This window comes from Dreissena polymorpha, chromosome 9 (assembly GCF_020536995.1).
Source record: "Dreissena polymorpha isolate Duluth1 chromosome 9, UMN_Dpol_1.0, whole genome shotgun sequence".
NCBI classification, from domain to species: Eukaryota; Metazoa; Mollusca; class Bivalvia; order Myida; family Dreissenidae; genus Dreissena; species Dreissena polymorpha.
Genome location: NC_068363.1, coordinates 58,303,162 through 58,325,275, shown reverse-complemented (window position 1 = coordinate 58,325,275; position 22,114 = coordinate 58,303,162). Strand labels below are relative to the sequence as shown.

Sequence of the window (22,114 nt, the reverse complement as noted above, 5' to 3'; positions counted from 1 at the left end):
ATTTGGAGGCTCCGCAAAAAAAAAGTAATCCGCTCTGTCGGTACTTGGTATATTTGTGAACGACACACATATAAACACATAAAATAAATAATCTGACACATTGACATAATTAAGGTTCGAGAACACCAAACAAGTTTATAATAATGACCTAATATGTTAATTATTGTCTTTAAAAACAAACAAACTGGACAACTAAGTGTTCAACTTATACGTTCAACAATTTCAAAATAAATACAGCTATTTATAAAATTTATAAAAGCAGCAAGCAATATACTTAAGTATGGACGTCCTTACTTGTCAGCTGTGATTTTTCGTAGTCAAATATGTGATTCTTTCTTTTCAAACATTGTTTTATTTTTAAATTACAAAGTTGATTTAGATGTACAAACGAAATTAAACGAAATCCTATCCACCAAACATAAATGCTGCTTTTTACCGATAAGCTTAAATCTCCTATATTATTTCTAAAAAAGAAGAGTGAGTCCTAATAATAACGTGTCGGCCATTTAATTATAAACTGAGCAATTGTAATTACTTACCTATTTTCATACTAACCACGTCTATTCGCTCTTAACAATTTGATTAAAATAGAACTAATATTTTCTCGTATATTAACTATTTACACTTACTCAAAAAAAATTATATGAACATTGCATGGGTCACGGTATGTATTTACATTTTAGTTTAATATCTGCTATTTTATTTACATAGGAACAATACATAACTATGTTAATTTCCACGTGATGCTATTTTATTAATCGCATGATCCAGTATTATTATATGTTCTTTTCTAGATTCTTTTCAAATTGCATCTATATGTATTGTTTAAGATGTATTTCATTTCAAGGTCAGAGGCAAGATGTGTGGCTTTAAGAAATAGCAACATGACAGTTTGCCTCTGGTGAAAAAAGGGCTTGAACATATCGTACATAGTCCTCACATTGTTTTTTATAAGTGTACTAAGGTTAATTCAGGTAACTCCAGCAACTTTTGAGAAATCGTAGCAACACATTTTAAACACGGACGGACTGATAGACATATGGACAGACGCGCAGACATAGCAAACGGAGGAAACTATCATATTCGTTGAGTTTGGCACTACAAGATGATGTAAAAGAGGAAAGACTCAATGAAATCGAGAGGCAATTAAACAGTATAGAAAATGAGAAACTGAAACCATTTCTAAGAGTATTTGGTCTTCGCGAGTTAGAGAATGAAAGTAAAAGCCTTAAGACTGTTAAAGCTGAAAATGTATTTGATGGGAAGGATTATAATGAAAGTGTGATTGAAAGTGCGAGAAGGATAGGTGAAGAGAAAGACGACGAGCCGAGAATGGTCATCGTTAAGTTCAAAGATAGTAATCAAAAGTTCGAAATCTTTAATCACCGAGATGCTCTTAGAGTGAAGGGTATACGAATTTCGAACGATTTATCGTTCCTACAGAGGCAGCAGATAAAAAAAGCTAAACGTTGTGGATTGGGAGCCTACTTTAAGAACGGGAAACTAGTGACATTCAAACCTGAGGAAAATGCAAGTAAGCCCAGAGTGTTTAAACGGGCTGTGCGCTCCGGAGATAGGCAATCTAGGAGTAATACTGCGCCTGTTGACATGGATACTGCTACCTCCTGGGATGAAAGCTCAAGAGAGAGACCGAATGATAACCTAAAGGATGGAGGCCAAAGCCCAACACAGAATGACTGTACTATTGACTTTATTACCTGGAATATTGAAGGTTTAAAATCCAAACTATATTCATTTGATATTATCGAGTTTTTGAAGAAATACGATGTTATAGGTATTCAAGAGACATGGGACCTTGACTATTAATATCGTAGCGATTATTTTCCTGAATTTATTTTGTTTGAATCGCCAGCAAAAAAATCTACTGTTGGTGGAAGAAATATGGGTGGAGTATTAGTCTGTGTAAAAAGTAGTATTTCAAAATATTTTAAACGCGTACATGATGACTTCAATTTTGGTGTTATTCTGAAAATTGATAAGTCTTTATTTAATGTAGAAAGAGATGTACTTTATGTTACGTTATATTTCCCGCCTGAAAATTCACCATTTTATAATGATTTGGTAATGACTGGTGTACAAGAGCTTGAGGATGTGCTTATAAGAGGTAATTTACTTGATACTGAGTTACTATTAAATGGTGACTTAAATGCACGAACCGGAAATTTATGTGATTATATACAGAGTATTGAAAGTATACCTGAACTAAATGAATTTAATGATGTAGTCGATGGTGACGTGGGTTTAAATAGAACTGTATGTGACTCAAAAACAAATAAATTTGGGCATGAGCTTATAAACTTTTGTAAAGTATTTTCATGCTACATTGTAAATGGGCGATTTGGTAATTTCACTGGTGGTGAAGGATTTACTTTTATAAATCATAACGGATGTAGTGTTATAGATTACTATGTCGTGTCTAGAAATATACTAGACTTTGTTATTAGCTTTAAAATACAGTCTAATACTGAAAGTAGTAATTTTCCTCAAACATTGAGTCTACTAAATACAATCGGCAATAAACAAAAGGCTGAAGGTAAAACTGACCACGCATTTTATGATTTGAATCCTGATAATTGTGATGAGTATCTTAAATGTTTGTCTGAAAATATACTTGCTGGGAATTTTAGACAACTTGATGCAATGATTGATGATAATGAAGCTGATGTTAATTTGATCATTAAGGAATTTGAATCGGCTATACATGATGGTTGTGTTGACTTCAAGAAAACTAGAAGAAAATATACTAATAGAAAACAGAATTGTTGGTTTAATAATGAGTGTAAACAAGCTAAACATGTTACAATGAAACTTTAAAAAAAGTTTAAACGTAACAGAGGTGAAGAAAATCTAGATGCATATGTTAAAAGCAAAGGTAACTACAAAACTTGTTGTAAAAGGAAGCGATTGTTGTTTCAGAAAAAAATATTTGTCTACGCTGGAGTCTTCTGTAAACAGTTCACGTAATTTTTGGAAGGAAATTAAAAACTTATTGAACAAACCAAAAGTAGAAGCTGACATTTCTTTGGACAGTTGGTATGATCACTTTAGTACCTTGTTTTCGAATGCTAATGAAAATGATCAGGTATTTGAAGTTATGTCTGAGAATGCCAATTTTGACGATATTGAGTACATGATTTTTAATTCTGATATTCCGGATGACGAAATTTTGCATGGTATCAGAGAGTTAAAGTTGAATAAAGCATCAAGTGGTAATATCATACCGCAGCAGCTAGTTTTTGGCACCAATGCCATATTACCATATATTCGTAAGCTTTTTAATAGACTTTTTCAAAGGGTGAATTTCCAGCAAAATCCGTTATTATTCCCTTATACAAAAAAGGTAGCGTAAATAATCCTAACAATTACAGGGGTATAGCTCTCGTAAATTCTGTTAGCAAATTGTATATACCAATTATAACAAAAAGATTGACATTCTACGTTGAAGCATATAGTAAGCTTTCAGAATCACAAGCAGGATTCAGAGCGGGATATGCTACAATTTACAATGCTTTTGTTCTGTATTCTATTGTTAGCAAATATTTAAGTTTTAAAAGGGGACCAGTATACGTAGTTTTTGTGGATTTTCAGAAAGTGTTTGATTCGGTTGATAGGAGTATTTTATACGATGTTTTAAAACGAAACGGTATCAAGGGAAATTTTTATGGCCATACAACATATTTACTCTTCAGTTAAAGCATGTGTAAGGTCTAGTGATGGTATAACAAATGTGTTCAATTGTCCTATTGGATTGCGTCAAGGGTGTTGTTTAAGCCCTGTTTTGTTTGCATTGTTCATCAATGAGCTATATTCTTTGTTATGTAATCATGATACAAGGGGAATACAATTGTTTCCTGATATTATGGAAATATTTTTGTTAATGTTTGCGGATAATATCTCTTTAATTGCTGATACAATTATTGGTCTTCAAAAACAGCTGAACTTATTATGTCAGTTTTGTACAAAGAGCAAACTTATTGTTAATATTGCTAAAACTAAGGTGCTTGTATTCAAGCGCGGTGGGCAATTAGCTCTAAGGGAAAAGTGGATGTATAGTGGGTCGCACTTAGAAACTGTTAGTGGTTTTACCTATGTTGAAATATATTTTACAAATAGACTGTCGATGTTTAAAATGGCGGAATCAATGTCAGTTAAAGCGAAGAAAATGTTAATGTATATCCTAAATTCATTTCAACATATTTCATGTCTGCCTTTTCAAACTTTTTTTAAAATATTTGATTCAAAGGTTACAGCAATTATGCTTTATGGATCCGAATTATGGGGTCTAGAAAATCCAAAATGTATTGAGACTGTCCAATTGTATGCATGTAAACGTTTTTTAAATGTTCATATGAATGCATGTAATGACGCAATACTTGGAGATTTGGGTAGATACCCGATGAACATTTATGCCGCGAAACGTTGTATTAAATATTGGATAAGACTTTTAAGCCTTCCAAGAGATAGATACACGAGGCTTTGTTACGAAATGTTACTATATTATGATAGAATCGGGTATAAAAATTGGGTAACAAATGTAAGATGTAACCTATACACAAATGGTTTTGGATATATCTGGGAAGCTCAAAATGTTGTTAACCCAAAGTTGATTTTATTACAATATGTACATAAGCTAAAATATCAGTTTATTCAAACATGGCACTCAAGATGTATTGATAGTAGTAAATTACATTATTACTCGATGTATAAGACTAATTTCATTGCCGAAAAATATGTCACTGCTATAGATATAGACAAATTTAGAAAATGTTTGGCTAGCTTTCGTAGCTCCTCACATAATCTTATGGTAGAGAAAGGGAGGCATTGCAATATTTCTAAGGACTATCGTACGTGTGTATTTTGCGAAACTGTTCTTGAAGATGAATTCCATTTTATGATTAGCTGCCCGTTGTATTCAAATATTCGTTCAAGTTATATACGACTGTATTACTTTCAATATCCAACTTTAGAGAAATTTTACAGCCTTATGTCAACTGAGGATATGAAACTGATAAGAAATGTTTCCATGTACATATATTATGCCTTTAAAGAACGAAATGTATACTTGGATGTGTTTGATTGAGACATACTATATCTTGTTTAGATTTTCATTTTTGATTTAACCCATTTGTGATCTGTATTGTAACCTCATGCACACGGACTTATGATTTATTATTGGTTGTACATATGTTTGTATATGGGCCGGAGGCCTTATAATGCAATAAAATATTTAATTGAAAAAAAAATGAATTGACATCTGTTGAATATATCTACCACTATTGATCCTGTCTTTAGAAATGAGCCGCGCTCTGTGAAAAGGGGGTTTAATGCATGTGCAGTCCGCACAGCCTAATCAGGGACGACACTTTCGCCTAAATTGGATTTTTGCTAAGAAGAGACTTCATTTAAACGAAAAATGTCATATCAGCGGAAAGTGTCGTCCCTGATTAGCCTGTGCGGACTGCACAGGCTAATCTGGAACGACACTTTACGCACATACATTATGCCCAGTTTTCTCAGAACGCGGCTCATATATCTACACGGATGCAAACGCATATAATAATACGCTCAACGAATAAATTAGCCATCAGTAAACTGAATTTTAAATTTACAGTAGTCAGCGTATCTGTCAACACACGGACGCTCTCCTGCCATTTATCAACATGCTTCGACAAAGTTTAATAGGGGGCAGACCTAGGGCGTCCCAACAGTTTATTTGAAAATGCCAGTTTCTTATTTTGGTTGATATATTTTAGTTTGCTTATTGATATTCCAACTTTAAACAGACAGGTTTTATTTAACTATGAATTGATGTGATAAATATAATAATTTATACGAGAGCATATGTTTATCTCATCTAAATATGTCATGAATATGTAGGTAATTCAAGTACACAAACATTTCAACTATACCGCGAAAGACGATTTCTAAGGATAATCGTATGTAATCCACTGGTTTACATGTTGTCGCGAGTATCTCCAAACCCGTGTGCATGTGATTGATTTTCTCTATATTTCAATTTATTATACGATAGGTTTAGCACGACTCTCATAAATATTACGGTTAAAGCCTCCGATAATCGTTGTCGATTCTAAATTTAGATACTGCTATCATTTATGACTGATACGGATATTTGAAGAGACGTGTGTATATTTCCGTATAGAACGGTTTAAAATCGAAAGCGTAATGGTGAATACTTAAAGGGGCCTTTTCACATTTTGGCATGTTTTGAAGTTTGTCATTAAATGCTTTATATTGATAAATGTAAACATTGGATCTACAAAGCTCCAGTAAAAAATCAAGAATAAAATTTTTAAAAAAAAGAAAAAAAAGTAACCCTCAGCAGGGTTCGAACCACTGACCCCTGGAGTCCTGGATTAAAAAGTCTACCACATAGACCACTCGGCCATCCTTCTTCATACAATAAAAGATGTATTTTATACCATGTATAAGGAATCCTCGCAGTTTCACAAAATATAACAACAACAACAGAACTCTCCAAGGTATTCAATCGTTTCGCGTCGCAACGCTTTATAATTTTTAGGGTTTTAAATCGTCAAAAGACGCATATATTAGCTATATTAGACCATGGTTTATGTTCAGTAATACTGTTTCCTCACAAATATCATAACTAAAACGAATATTTGCGAATCTGAAACAACTTTTTTCAATTTTGTCAATTTACCAAACCGTGAAAAGATCCCTTTAAATAGCCGCATTCTTACTGTTTCCCTTACATAACTGTAAAGGACAATACATCGACATTGGACGTTAATGCACGATTAACAACATTGCTCACAACATCCTGTGTTTTGAATCTGTTAAACAAAGCAACAAACAGCAAGTAAACTCTGACCCAGTCTAATCGTGATTGTTAGTATCATCACGGGCCCTTAACTGACTAGCCCAAGATACATAATACATTACTGGCGTCATCAGTTTGCTTCGTGGAATGAGTTAAATTCTGATTATTCACATCCATAAAAAGTTTTCTTGTTATTTCGTTAGATTTCTGCAACCAAACGAGCAGTTCTGTCCATTTTGAGTATTTACTCACCCTTTTTGCGTCCACAGTGTTCAATTAATTTATGTCACAACAACGTGTTGACAATCTGAAAGCACTCAGTATTTGTTTAAAAAAACACAATTATAATCAAACTACGTTCAATCAGATACATGTACCTTACTCACGTTAAAGATACGTTTCATGCTGTAAATAACTGTTTTATTTAACACAATTAGTCATGTTTACTTAACCGTAAACGCAATCACACTAACTGGGCATGCGCAGTCCACATATCATTTAAAACCGTAGGCATTCAAATAAGCGAATATAATTAATACGACCAGATTTAATATATCGTTTAATATCATTGTAAGCGTCAAAGCATATGTAGAACTTAAAGCCTGTACACTGTCATAACTATAACAAAGCTTTGACATTCAACGAGGTCATATTTGTCAACCACTTACTCTTTAAGCTGTATTTATAATTCGGGAAAGCGTGTTTTCCCCCAAAAATTACAATTCCAAGGGTTATTAAATCAGACGTATCATGATTAATGAATAGAGAATCCGTATTTCTTCTCCTTGCGTGTTATTTGTTATGTATATTTCGATTGTTTATTTCCGAGAACAATATGGCGGATTATACAAATAATCCATACGTTATTTACATTTTTTTTGCCATGCTGCATATTTCAGACGTTTGAGAAAGTGCATTGTCAACAAACGAGCAAACAGCACTAATAACAAAACGTATTGAGAATATATATGAACAGTACTTGTACGAATAAGCAATTAATAAGCAAGTCAAGCATATCACAGTTAATTGTTGTTTAATGCCTCAGTCACAAATAGTCTAGTCGCCGGCCGATGTGTCCGATCTCCAGACTGGAGTCGTCGGAGCCGTCCGCAGTCCGATGAGTGACACAGTTTAATAAATCAATATTATCAACATATTTATCCGACCTATCAGCACAGTATATAAATCAAGCAAATATTTATTGAAATTGTGGAAGATTTGACCACACGCCTCGCAGCTAGGCTCGATTCAGAACGAGATGTGCGTTAATTTCGTAAAAACGGCGCAGTTTATCTGACACAATGTCAGCATCTGGGTAATGAACCAGACATGATAGTAAGGCGACTCCAGCGAACTCACAGCTCCATTCGGCGGCGATGTAGATGGCACACAATACCGTTGAATTATTTTTACAGAGGCTCAACTAGCATGAGAAGCACGTGTTGGCGAGCTTCCAGACTCAATGAAGTGAATGCGCTACTTCCGGTTCTGCGAGAACTTCTTCAAATTGAACCTCAATCAATAAGGATTATTGAAATAAAAAGATGAATTTGAAAAGTATGCATTAAAATTGATGTTATTTAAATAAGGTAAATAGGCTTGGAATTAAAATTTTACTAATAATGCTCATTCATTGAGTGTAACATTAACAACACAAATAAATACTAAAGCTAATTTAAGACTAACAAGATGACTACATACTAAATTACACTGTATAGTAAACCTAAACCAGGTCGAGCTGCAAAGACCTCGTGAAGAGGCCAGTAGGACCTGTACATAAACTCTGATATATACTCAGTAAACCTAAATGTGATCCTTCAGGTTATTCGTGGCAAGATTCACTATATCAATTTTTCCTGCCATAGTTCATGCTATGAACCGTTTCTGAGCATTAGCACATGGTTTGATACGGATTAATGGGAGGAGATGTCACATTGGCATGTTGGGAGGTGATTGTGAATATATACCCGATACCTTGATCATGATAGATGATAACACGAGAAAGGCGTGATTACACGTTCACAAGATGTGATAATCGCAAGCATAAGAATGTCCCTGTGGATTAATTTCTTCAATAGGCTGTCCGACTAGTGCAGTGGTAGGTACATTCGCGTTTCACCTAGGCCAAGTCCACGTCAAAATTGAACAATATTTTAGTAACAACGAAATAGCTGTAACTTGCGGCTTAAATTCAAATATCGTTCAAACTTTCGAGAGTCTAGTATGTTAAATTGTTAGGAGTGCCGAGGATAACTTCGGGTCCACACATAATGTAGCGTCTGGCTCGGCAAGGACCTCATTAATTTCGAAATACACATACACTCGCTTCATCAACAGAAATCATTTAAGATTTATCAGCTAGGTAAATTTAATATGACAATCAGTCCCAGAGAATTGCATTCGAATGCTTTTATAAGGGTTTTATATATACAGATGTACTAAGGCTCAATTGGTAATCGGCGGCTTGGGTACTTCTTAAATGTACACCGGGTTATCTTAAATGCACCCGGGTACGGAAAAAATACTTCAACGTTCTCGGGAAGTCTAACGCGAAATTGGCGATTGGCGGCTTTTTTTCATATTAATTATGTTCTTTGTTATGTCAATATTCTGTAAAATGGCCTCTATATTATCGAATCTCATACTAAAAAAAGAATATTGAGACAGGTTTTATTCAAAAGGAATTCAATTCATTATTCCGTAGCGTGTTTTACGACATCGGATTTTTGACGGGAATAAAACTCGGGTACATGCTAAATTGGCAAGGTATCTGTTAGTATATTTTCCCTTCCCGGGTACATTTAAGTATTACCCGAGTCGACAATGACCAATCGAGCTAAAATAAGGTGAGCGCGTTTAGCCTTGAAGGTCCTGTTTTAAGTGGTTCGGTTTATGCACATAAAATGCGCTTTTATGCGGGGTAAATAATTTATAATAACAATTTGCCATTTGTTATGCTCTTACAACCACATTCATCTTTATTTCAATTATTATTCATAGTATTTGAAGTTCATAACGTTGGAATACATCTCGATTTGTAATGAATACGTATTTATGAAATAATAATAATAATAAATATTAAATCATAACTCAATTTCATATTTAAAACCAATTAAAAACAATTTTGAATTTTAGAAGATTGATGTTTGCATGATTTGCAAACACGAGAGAACAGTCATAAAACAACAATATATACGATTCAATTTGAATTTTATTTCTACAAAAATGAAATATGTTCATGTAATGAAAATATATTATAAATTATGGCTGATCATAAATTAAGCTACAAATTATTTTGTATACACGCCCAACATGCTTATACAGTGTCTATTTCTTGAAATTGTGGAAGATTTGACCACAGGCCTCGCAGCACGGCTCAATGCAGCACGAGAGCCACGTACGAGTCATCTTCGAGAAAACGGCGCAGTTCATCTCGCACATCTTCAACATCGGTGTGATGAACCAGACATGGTAGAAGGCAACCGATGCGAACTCGCAGCCCCACTCAGCGGCGATGCAGATGCCACACAATAGCGTAGAAATCTTGTAACAGAGTCCGAGCCAGCACGAGAAGCACGTGTATGCAAGCTTCCAGACGCAGTCGATCGAGTGCGCTCCTTCGGGTTCTGCGAGGACGTCTTCGAATTGAACCTATAAATACTGTAAAGGTTAACGTAATTTACCATTAGATTATTATTGTCCCCTACCGGTTTCACCGGAGGAGACTTATGGTTTTCGCTCTGTGTGTCTGTGTGTCTATTACATTTTTCGGGATCCTGCGATAACTTTTAAAGTTCTTCATATTTTTTCATGAAACTTAAAACATGGATAGATGGCAATATGGACATTATGCACGTCATTTCAGTGTGTTACTAGGTCAAAAAGTCTGACAATGGTGGAGCCGGTATGGGACATATATTGCTTGGCAATATTCTTGTTAAATGTAGTATTTATCTTATATCCTAGCCCCCCCCCCCCAAAAAAAAATAAAATAAAATAGCATATATGCAGTTCAAAACAACACTATAATGTGTTATCAATTACTACGTATGCAATTAGGTTTATTACAGTAAACTAGTAGCAAAAGAAAAATAACGATTGTCGCTAAATTATTTTAAATTATATAACAAACCTTGATGTGATCGTTCAGGTGATTGGGATCGCGGTTCATGAGATCAACTTTGTCGGCCATGGTATAAAGTCAGAACAATTAATGTAAAATCTTTGCTTCGACAAGATTTCAGGTCACTGTGACTTGAAGATGGGAAGTAGAGATTTATACCTTCTTCCAGACCACTGCAAGCTGATACTTTACAAGAGTATGAATAAATGTTCACAGTGTGTGATAAACTTCAGCATTAGTATGGGAGTCAGGTATAAAGGATTAATCACTAGATCAGATAGAGATAATCAGCGTGTTGAATGGTGATGACAGATTGCGCTGACTGCGATTAATCGGTCGCAAAGAATTGTAGTCACTGATTGTAATCTTGTTGTTTGACAAAGATGTAAAAGCTGACATAATATTTTAAGTAATTTAATTCACTAACTTAATAAGCTTAACTCATAGATTCATGTATTTGAATTGTCATATTAAAATAATCCAAAGCCCCGTATTCAGCAGTATTATGACTGTATTTATTGAATGCGATTATTAATTGTAATAATGGAATGAATAGTCTTAATGAGGAAAATTGTCGATACCCATCCCGTTTGTAAAGTAATAATGATACTTAATGACAGATTTGTATCGACAAAGGACGATGCATTGTTGTAGTTTTTCCCTATCTTTAATGCAGTTGTATATTGAACAATTTAGTCACATAAAACCAAAAGAGATACGCCAGCTGGTGAAGGCGCGGTCTACTTAAAAAAAAATCCTTTGTATCATAAATCGCAAATCGATTCCTTTCTTCGGTTTTTAATTTTCAGACTCTTTGTAACTATCTGTTACGATCCGCTGAATTTTCGTTCCCCGCTTTTGTTGGTTCGTCAACGAGTACGTGGTGTCGTTCGATGAGCGAAAATACATAATGATGCTACCGTGGTTGCGATTTCTTTCATGATTTGAATAACCGCACAAAACGTGTCGTTGCCGTATAACTGATTAAGGCAGCCAATCTTGAGCTGAAACTATATGAGTGTACACATCTAAAAACAATATAGCAAATTAAGAGAGTTAAAAAATCGTAATGCATAGAATTTAAATGAAGCACCGCTATATACGATTGCGCATTATCGATGCTATTGAGGTGTAATGAGAGTGTAATACCGGTAGTCTGGGTGGACCTGTCCGAACTTAGTAATGTCCGAATTATAATACAAGAGCTTTTGTCATAATTGAATAGTACTTACAGTATATTAAGCATAGCTTTCCTTTACTTATCCATTTCTTTGATGTATTTCATGTGGATCCAGCTTATATTTAATGAAGCCATCCATTGTTTAATATGGGAATTTTATTGCTCCAGCATCTTAGGCTGGCGCTTAAGATTTTGAATCTGACCGCCATTTGCATTCTTTATCTCTGACGTAGGAATATATTGTTTACATTGACATTTGTATATGTCATAGCTGAAATTATGATATGTGTTTCTCCATTTAGTAATTCTTATAATAATTTTGCATAACATGTCAATCGAATCATTTTTAAGTCCATTAAAGTCACACCAATGCAGCACTATTTTACAATTTGTGTGGCGTGATGCTGGAGAGCTTTATACACCTCAAACCTTTAAAAGTCTTTATAACTGGGAAATGTTTTGTGTAGTTGTTTTATTGTTTTCATTATCTATGAGAAACGCTGATTTATATTGCGGCATATGTTAATTAGTGATTCAGTATTGTTCACAATATTATTGTTCTTGTAATAGTTTAACCGAAGTACCGCCTCGGTACTTCCAGCATCTGACTTTGCATTCTGGAATCTGATTGGCTGCAAGCAATGCAGCATTCAGTTCCAGCATCCTGATGTTCCAGCATCTTGATGCCTATATAAGGCGCTCAAACCAGTCAATCAGGGTCAGTAGCTTGCCAGCAACAAGTGTCATCTATTATAATTAATACGTGCCAAAATGTCTTGCAAAATGTCGAACTCAACCAAGAGTGTCAATGGTAATTCATTTGTTAAGTAGCAATAATATTCTTCAATGTTTATTTGAATTTCAACACGTATTTAAAGTAAAGTCAACCAATACAACTGGCTCCATTGACAACATTGAACGCGACTACTTTGCAACATAGATTAGTTTTACGATATATATTAATTATTAAGATAATTGAAATAACATGCACGCAATAAAATCAATGAAACGATAAAAGTTGTTCATGTTTGATGAGAACATCCCAACACAAGGACCCGCTCGACCTAGAGACACCCCTGGGTGCTTACAAGGTGCATTTTTTTAAGAAGGCTATTCATCTAGAAGTGGGTGGGTATACCACAGGAGGCGTGTATCGGAACAATACGTCTGGGCATATTTTTTTGTTAACGAGTGAACCAATATAACAGTGTAACAAGATACATATCTGATTGAAAACAGAGAATCATTAGTGTTATGTTTATACATGTACATATTAAGCGGGAATATTGTCGTTTTCCCATTCACATAAATTAACTGCAATTATTTATATTGTGATCTTACATGGACTTCATTAAAATTTAACTAAATGTAATTCAGCTCGATGTAGTTTCAACCGCATGATTGACAAATTGGCGGCAGGATATGAATTTATACGATAAGTTATAAATCAACATTTTCAATAGACGATCAATTGAACGCACTTCACGCTATGCTCTTTATATATAGTAAAACTATACTTTTAAATCAAATAGAAGGACATTAACATGCGCAGGATTTTGAAATACATGCGATTACACGTGCAGTAGTAACTTGTATATTATTTGCTTAGGAGTCGATTTTCACGGTATGATTTATGAGTGTTGTTTGTATGTTGTATTTTGCTTTTCTGAAGAACTCTGTGAAAAGCTACTGGTTGTGACGCTGAAACATTAACCCATTTATGCCTAGCGTCTAGAAAAAAGGCCTTGGCAAACGGCGTAGACCCAGATGAGACGCTGCATGATGCGGCGTCCCATCTGTGTGTGCGCTGTTTGCTTAAAGGAATTTCTGTAAGAAATATTCTAAATATAGAAATAAATATACTTGACATCCCTAATTTTGGAAACAAATTGATCCAATTTAGAAGGATGGGAGAGTCCACTAGGCATAAATGGGTTAAATCATCTATCGTGTACATCTATTTGCGTATTCTCTGTTCCTACAATATACATTGATGTCGTTTAACGACTTTTCTCGATATGTAACTCCATCTTATCGTCGCTAGTTTTTTACTTCCTCTTGCGTTACAAACGCCACAGGCTATACATCTAGAAGAGGCTGTAAATATTTGTCGTGCTCATCAGCATCGTCTTGTGTCATTTAAACCTCGTTCTTCAAAAACCATGTTTCGCGTGTAAACAAGTATACTTGAAGGTAGACGATTAAAAAGCTTGTTGTACTCTTGAAATAAATCAACAACCATACTTATATATTTTTTTTACATAGCAACGTCACAAATTTCGATATGATCGAGTCGATCTTAGCAACACGTATAATTTTAAGCAAAATTCATTATACTTTTTTTTCATAAATAAATAAATCTTAAGTTCATTATATAGTAGTGTTGTTACCTGCTCTGTGCATGCATAAATTGCAACTTTTTTATTTTACCACACTGCAAATACGTAATTTACGTAGAATCGGATACCTATTTAGGCGGTTTGCATTGCCAGGTACAGAGATGAAGTTTCCGTTTTTTTAATAATGCATTATGCATCTATTAGATATCCAGATTATATTGATCCGTATTCATTTCTGCTTGAATCACCATGTCAACGCCATTAGTCAACAGAGCATGTGTCACCGGATTATCAACAACAGTTGTTCGATACAACACCTCTAGTTCAATACTGCAGTTAGGAAGCCATTTCAACACAGAGTTATTTTGTAATAAAGAATCGGTCTAGTTTATTTTCTTACTGAATATTATTTTTAAAATTGATAACAATATGTACAGGAATATAAGCATTGTATCTTGCAAAAGGAATTATATTTTCTGGTATTCTGTAATAAAATAGCATCGATATATCACTAACAAACTTTTTGTATATTGTCCCGATTTTCAAATAACTTCAACTATGTTCATTAAACCCTTACACGTCAATATCAAATTTACACATTTTCCATTTTCAAATACTCATTTGCGAAAGAAATAACTTATAATATGTGCATGGATTTTAAATTACGCAATACTGTGTAAATTTAAGAACCTTTGCAAATGCGTAGTTCCTACAGTTGCATTTTCAACCAATCAAATAGCGGTACTGTATTCGCTGCCAGACAGCTTGTTGCTACGCTTCACAAGCCATTCGTTAAATCAAAAGTGAAAAGTGTTTCTAACGAAAGTATTAATCAAATAATTTCATTGCATTTCAGAGATGTTATTTCTCGTACTAGTATATAGTTAACATAACAGACAGCTGTTATGCTGTCAGAAAAAAACAACAACACTGTCATGTTTTTTGGTTGACTACCTTTCTATCATATGAAAAGAAAACATTTCTAAGATATTGATATGGTATCCTTATTCTTCTTCCGTCCATTCTCACCAAAACGTGTTCCATTATAAACTACACCCCATTATCGGTTTACATTACATCGCAGTCGTATCAAATGTTTTGACACCCAACATGTCCTTAGATAAAAGTCGATCATTACTAGGCACTACACTTCAACACCGTTATTTCGAACACCGATAATCCGAAGTCACCGTTATTTCGAAGTATTTTTCGGGTCCCGATATTGGTTCTTCTTTGTTTAATGTAAAATTTCATTGTTAATCCGAACTTCGTTAAACCGAAGAAATCGTTAATTCGAAGTTATTCTGTCGGTCCCAACACTATAATTCGCACCTAATTATCAATCTTTAATCCGAAGTCAAAACTGCAAAATACTGAGCGTAATTTCACACCTTTGTCGTGGCGCGTCAAAAGCCGATAATATCACCTTTGTCGTCTGCGCGACCGCCGGTGTTCAGAGAGACATTGCGTGTTATTAAAAAAAAGGTTAATTAATTTCCGAAAATGTATTCATATGTATGTATGTCTGATAATTTGTGCTATTCGTTTTATTTAATATGTTCTGTAAATAGAGAAAAATAAAAACAAGAATAAGAATTGTTATATTCCCCCGTTTGTTACTTTCTTTTACCGTTTGTTACGGTTTTTTAATCCGTTAATTCATTTCCAAAAAATGTATTCGTCTGTATTTACATGTATGACAATTTGTGCTATTCCTTATATTTTATATGGTCTGATAATTTGAGATATTCGTTATATTTTATATGTTCAGATAATTAGCGCATATTCATTATATTTAATATGTTCTGTACTTAGAGAAAACATAAAAAGAAGAACAAGAATCGTTTTATTCCTTCGTTTGTTACAAGTAGAAATCTATTGCAATCTGACTAGTTTACTTTTTTTAAGTAAACAACTATTAATAGTAGCGTTTAACTGAACCATGCGAGTTCCACAACGTTTTATTATTACAGAATCCTCAGAAGTCGTCTGTCAAATGTTTATTTCGAATTATCGTTAATCCGAAGTTTTTTTAACGGTCCCGACGACTTCGAAATAACGGTGTTGAAGTGTACATGCCTCAATACTTGTATGGCATACTACATCTGTCATGTATTCGAAACCACTCGCACTTTTCGCTTATATACTAGCATATTTCTTATTCGAAGCCTCAATATTTCGAAGTGTTTTGTCTTTGGATCCAGCCGATGGCGAAAAAAATCCTCAAACAAGTTGTTTCAATTGTACAGTCACTTAGCTTTCAGAATTTAAAGGTCGTTTAAGGGGCCTTTTCACAGTTTTTGGCATGTTTTGAAATAAGTCATTAAATGCTTTATATTGATAAATGTAAACATTGGATCTTAAAAGCTCCAGTAAAAAATCAAGAATAAAATTTAAAAAAGGAAAAAAAAAGTAGCCGCAGCTGGACTCGAACCAGTGACCCCCGGAGTCCTGGTGTAAAAAAAGCATAAGCCCGCTCGGCTATTCTGCCAAGCATATTGGTTGAAGTATTTTATGCATTATATGTGTATTCTTCGTAGTTTCACAAAACGACAACAACATAACTCTCCAAATTATTCAATCGTTTCGCGTTACAACGTTTTATAATTTTTAGGTTTTTAAATATAATAGCTATATTAGACCATGGTTTATGTTCAGTAATACTGTTTCCTCACAAATATCATAACTAAAACGAAAATGTGCGAATCTAAAACAACATTTTGAATTTTGCCAATTTACCAAACCGTGAAAAGATCCCTTTGAATAGCCGCATTCTAAATGTTTCTCTTACATAACTGTAAAGGACAATGCATCGACATTGGACGCTAATGCATGATTAACAACATTGCTCACAACCTCCTGTGTTTTGAATCTGTTCAACAAAGCAACAAACAGCAAGTAAACTCTGACCCAGTCTAATCGTGATTGTTAGTATCATCACGGGCCCTTAACTGACTAGCCCAAGATACATAATACATTACTGGCGTCATCAGTTTGCTTCGTGGAATGAGTTAAATTCTGATTATTCACATCCATAAAAAGTTTTCTTGTTATTTCGTTAGATTTCTGCAACCAAACGAGCAGTTCTGTCCATTTTGAGTATTTACTCACCCTTTTTGCGTCCACAGTGTTCAATTAATTTATGTCACAACAACGTGTTGATAATCTGAAAGCACTCAGTATTTTGTTTACAAAAACACAATTGTAATCAAACTACGTTCAATCAGATACATGTACCTTACTCACGTTAAAGATACGTTTCATGCTGTAAAAACTGTTTTATTTAACACAATTAGTCATGTTTACTTAACCGTAAACGCAATCACACTAACTGGGCATGCGCAGTCCACATATCATTTTAAACCGTAGGCATTCAAATAAGCGAATATAATTAATACGACCAGATTTAATATATCGTTTAATATCGTTGTAAGCGTCAACGCATATGTAGAACTTAAAGCCTGTACACTGTCATAACTATAACAAAGCTTTGACATTCAACGAGGTCATATTTGTAAACCACTTACTCTTTAAGCTGTATTTACAATTCGGGAAAGCGTGTTTTCCCCCAAAAATTACAATTCCAAGTGTTATTAAATCAGACGTATCATGATTAATGAATAGAGAATCCGTATTTCTTCTCCTTGCGTGTTATTTGTTATGTATATTTCGATTGTTTATTTCCGAGAACAATATGGCGGATTATACAAATAATCCATACGTTATTTACATTTTTTGCCATGCTGCATATTTCAGACGTTTGAGAAAGTGCATTGTCAACAAACGAGCAAACAGCACTAATAACAAAGCGTATTGAGAATATATATGAACAGTACTTGTACGAATAAGCAATTAATAAGCAAGTCAAGCATATCACAGTTAATTGTTGTGTAATGCCCCAGTCACAAATTGTCTAGTCGCCGGCCGATGTGTCCGATCTCCAGACTGGAGTCGTCGGAACCGTCCGCAGTCCGATGAGTGACACAGTTTAATAAATCAATATTATCAACATATTTATCCGACCTATCAGCACAGTATATAAATCAAGCAAATATTTATTGAAATTGTGGAAGATTTGACCACACGCCTCGCAGCTAGGCTCGATTCAGAACGAGATGTGCGTTAATTTCGTAAAAACGGCGCAGTTTATCTGACACAAAGTCAGCATCTGGGTAATGAACCAGACATGATAGTAAGGCGACTCCAGCGAACTCACAGCTCCATTCGGCGGCGATGTAGATGGCACACAATACCGTTGAATTATTTTTACAGAGGCTCAACCAGCATGAGAAGCACGTGTTGGCGAGCTTCCAGACTCAATGAAGTAAATGCGCTACTTCCGGTTCTGCGAGAACTTCTTCAAATTGAACCTCAATCAATAAGGATTATTGAAATAAAAAGATGAATTTGAAAAGTATGCATTAAAATTGATGTTATTTAAATAAGGTAAATAGGCTTGGAATTAAAATTTTACTAATAATGCTCATTCATTGAGTGTAACATTAACAACACAAATAAATACTAAAGCTAATTTAAGACTAACAAGATGACTACATACTAAATTACACTGTATAGTAAACCTAAACCAGGTCGAGCTGCAAAGACCTCGTAAAGAGGCCAGTAGGACCTGTACATAAACTCTGATATATACTCAGTAAACCTAAATGTGATCCTTCAGGTTATTCGTGGCAAGATTCACTATATCAATTTTTCCTGCCATAGTTCATGCTATGAACCGTTTCTGAGCATTAGCACATGGTTTGATACGGATTAATGGGAGGAGATGTCACATTGGCATGTTGGGTGGTGATTGTGAAAATATACCCGATACCTTGACCATGATAGATGATAACACGAGAAAGGCGTGATTACACGTTCACAAGATGTGATAATCGCAAGCATAAGAATGTCCCTGTGGATTAATTTCTTCAATAGGCTGTCCGGCTAGTGCAGTGGTAGGTACATTCGCGTTTCACCTAGGCAAAGTCCACGTCAAAATTGAACAATATTTTAGTAACAACGAAATAGCTGTAACTTGCGGCTTAAATTCAAATATCGTTCAAACTTTCGAGAGTCTAGTATGTTAAATTGTTAGGAGTGCCGAGGATAACTGCGGGTCCACACATAATGTAGCGTCTGGCTCGGCAAGGACCTCATTAATTTCGAAATACACATACACTCGCTTCATCAACAGAAATCATTAAAAATTTATCAGCTAGGTAAATTTAATATGACAATCAGTCCCAGAGAATTGCACTCGAAGGCTTTTATAAGGGTTTTATATATACAGATGTACTAAGGCTCAATTGGTAATCGGCGGCTTGGGTACTTCTTAAATGTACACCGGGTTATCTTAAATGCACCCGGGTACGGAAAAAATACTTCAACGTTGTCGGGAATTCTAACGCGAAATTGGTGATTGGCGGCTTTTTTTCATATTAATTTTGTTCTTAGTTATGTCAATATTCTGTAAAATGGCCTCTATATTATCGAATCTCATACTAAAAAAAGAATATTGAGACAGGTTTTATTCAAAAGGAATTCAATTCATTATTCCGTAGCGTGTTTTACGACATCGGATTTTTGACGGGAATAAAACTCGGGTACATGCTAAATTGGCAGGGTATCTGTTAGAATATTTTCCCTGCCCGGGTACATTTAAGTATTACCCGAGTCGACAATGACCAATCGAGCTAAAATAAGGTGAGCGCGTTTAGCCTTGAAGGTCCTGTTTTAAGTGGTTCGGTTTATGCACATAAAATGCGCTTTTATGCGGGGTAAATAATTTATAATAACAATTTGCCATTTGTTATGCTCTTACAACCACATTCATCTTTATTTCAATTATTATTCATAGAATTTGAAGTTCATAACGTTGGAATGCATCTCGATTTGTAATGAATACGTATTTATGAAATAATAATAATAATAATAAATATTAAATCTTAACTCAATTTCATATTTAAAACCAATTAAAAACTGTTTTGAATTTTAGAAGATTGATGTTTGCCTGATTTGCAATTACGAGAGAACAGTCACAAAACAACAATATATACGATTCAATTTGAATTTTATTTCTACAAAAATGAAATATGTTCATGTAATGAAAATATATTATAAATTATGGCTGATCATAAATTAAGCTACCTAACAAATTATTTTGTATACACGCCCAACATGCTTATACAGTGTCTATTTCTTGAAATTGTGGAAGATTTGACCACAGGCCTCGCAGCACGGCTCAATGCAGCACGAGAGCCACGTACGAGTCATCTTCGAGAAAACGGCGCAGTTCATTTCGCACATCTTCAACATCGGTGTGATGAACCAGACATGGTAGAAGGCGACCGATGCGAACTCGCAGCCCCACTCAGCGGCGATGCAGATGCCACACAATAGCGTAGAAATCTTGTAACAGAGTCCGAGCCAGCACGAGAAGCACGTGTATGCAAGCTTCCAGACGCAGTCGATCGAGTGCGCTCCTTCGGGTTCTGCGAGGATGTCTTCGAATTGAACCTATAAATACAGTAAAGGTTAACGTAAATTACCATTAGATTATTATTGTCCCCTACCGGTTTCACCGGAGGAGACTTATGGTTTTCGCTCTGTGTGTCTGTGTGTCTGTGTGTCTGTTACATTTTTCTGGATCCTGCGATAATTTTTAAAGTTCTTCATATTTGTTCATGAAACTTAAAACATGGATAGATGGCAATATGGACATTATGCACGTCATTTCAGTGTGTTACTAGGTCAAAAAGTCTGACAATGGTGGAGCCGGTATTGGACATGGGATATTGCTTGGCAATATTCTTGTTAAATGTAGTATTTATCTTATATCCTAGCCCCCCCCCCTCCCCCCCCCCCAAAAAAAAAAAATTAAATAAAATAGCATATATGCAGTTCAAAACAACACTATATGTGTTATCACTTACTACGTATGCAATTAGGTTTATTACAGTAAACTAGTAGCAAAAGAAAAATACCGATTGTCGCTAAATTATTTTAAATTATATAACAAACCTTGATGTGATCGTTCAGGTGATTGGGATCGCGGTTCATGAGATCAACTTTATCGGCCATTGTAGAAAGTAAGAACGTTTTATGTTTAATCTTTTATTCAACGAGATTTCAGGTCACAGTGACTTGAAGATGGAAAGTAGAGATTTATACCTTCTTCCAGGCCACTGCAAGCTGATACTTTACAAGAGTGTGAATAAAGTGTTCACAGTGTGTGATAAACTTCAGCATCTGTATGGGAGTCAGGTATAAAGGATTAATCACTAGATCAGACAGAGATAATCAGCGTGTTGAATGGTGATGACAGATTGCGCTGATTGCGATTAATCGGTCGCAAAGAATTGTAGTCACTGATTGTAATCTTGTTGTTTGACAAAGATGTAAAAGCTGACATAATACTTTAAGTAATTTAATTCACTAACTTAATAAGCTTAACTCATAGATTCATGTATTTGAATTGTCATATTAAAATAATCCAAAGCCCCGTATTCAGCAGTATTATGACTGTATTTATTGAATGCGGTTATTAATTGTAATAATGGAATGAATAGTCTTAATGAGGAAAATTGTCGATACCCATCCTGTTTGTAAAGTAATAATGATACTTAATGACAGATTTGTATCGACAAAGG

The 22,114-nt window shown here is 34.7% G+C and overlaps 2 protein-coding genes across 2 annotated transcripts; both read right to left on the bottom strand.

Annotated features, from left to right (window-relative positions):
* Positions 1-10,150: 10,150 nt before the first annotated feature.
* On the bottom strand, positions 10,151-11,015 carry LOC127843950 (caveolin-1-like). The gene is made up of 2 exons (XM_052373856.1): positions 10,956-11,015; positions 10,151-10,474 (listed from the first exon to the last, which is right to left on the bottom strand). The coding sequence occupies exons 1-2, from the start codon at positions 11,013-11,015 to the stop codon at positions 10,151-10,153; spliced, it is 384 nt and encodes a 127-aa protein (XP_052229816.1).
* A 9,642-nt stretch (positions 11,016-20,657) lies between these two features.
* Positions 20,658-21,545, bottom strand: LOC127843952 (caveolin-1-like). The gene is made up of 2 exons (XM_052373858.1): positions 21,486-21,545; positions 20,658-20,981 (listed from the first exon to the last, which is right to left on the bottom strand). The coding sequence occupies exons 1-2, from the start codon at positions 21,543-21,545 to the stop codon at positions 20,658-20,660; spliced, it is 384 nt and encodes a 127-aa protein (XP_052229818.1).
* Between the last annotated feature and the right edge of the window lie 569 nt (positions 21,546-22,114).

What these genes read in the sequence shown, in the direction of transcription:
- LOC127843952 (XM_052373858.1), bottom strand. Translation starts at nt 21,545, where the DNA reads ATGGCCGATAAAGTTGATCTCATGAACCGCGATCCCAATCACCTGAAC. An exon ending in ACCTGAACGATCACATCAAG is followed by an intron (nt 20,982 to 21,485) that starts GTTTGTTATATA and finishes CTGTATTTATAG; the next exon opens with GTTCAATTCGAAGACATCCT.
- LOC127843950 (XM_052373856.1), bottom strand. Translation starts at nt 11,015, where the DNA reads ATGGCCGACAAAGTTGATCTCATGAACCGCGATCCCAATCACCTGAAC. An exon ending in ACCTGAACGATCACATCAAG is followed by an intron (nt 10,475 to 10,955) that starts GTTTGTTATATA and finishes CAGTATTTATAG; the next exon opens with GTTCAATTCGAAGACGTCCT.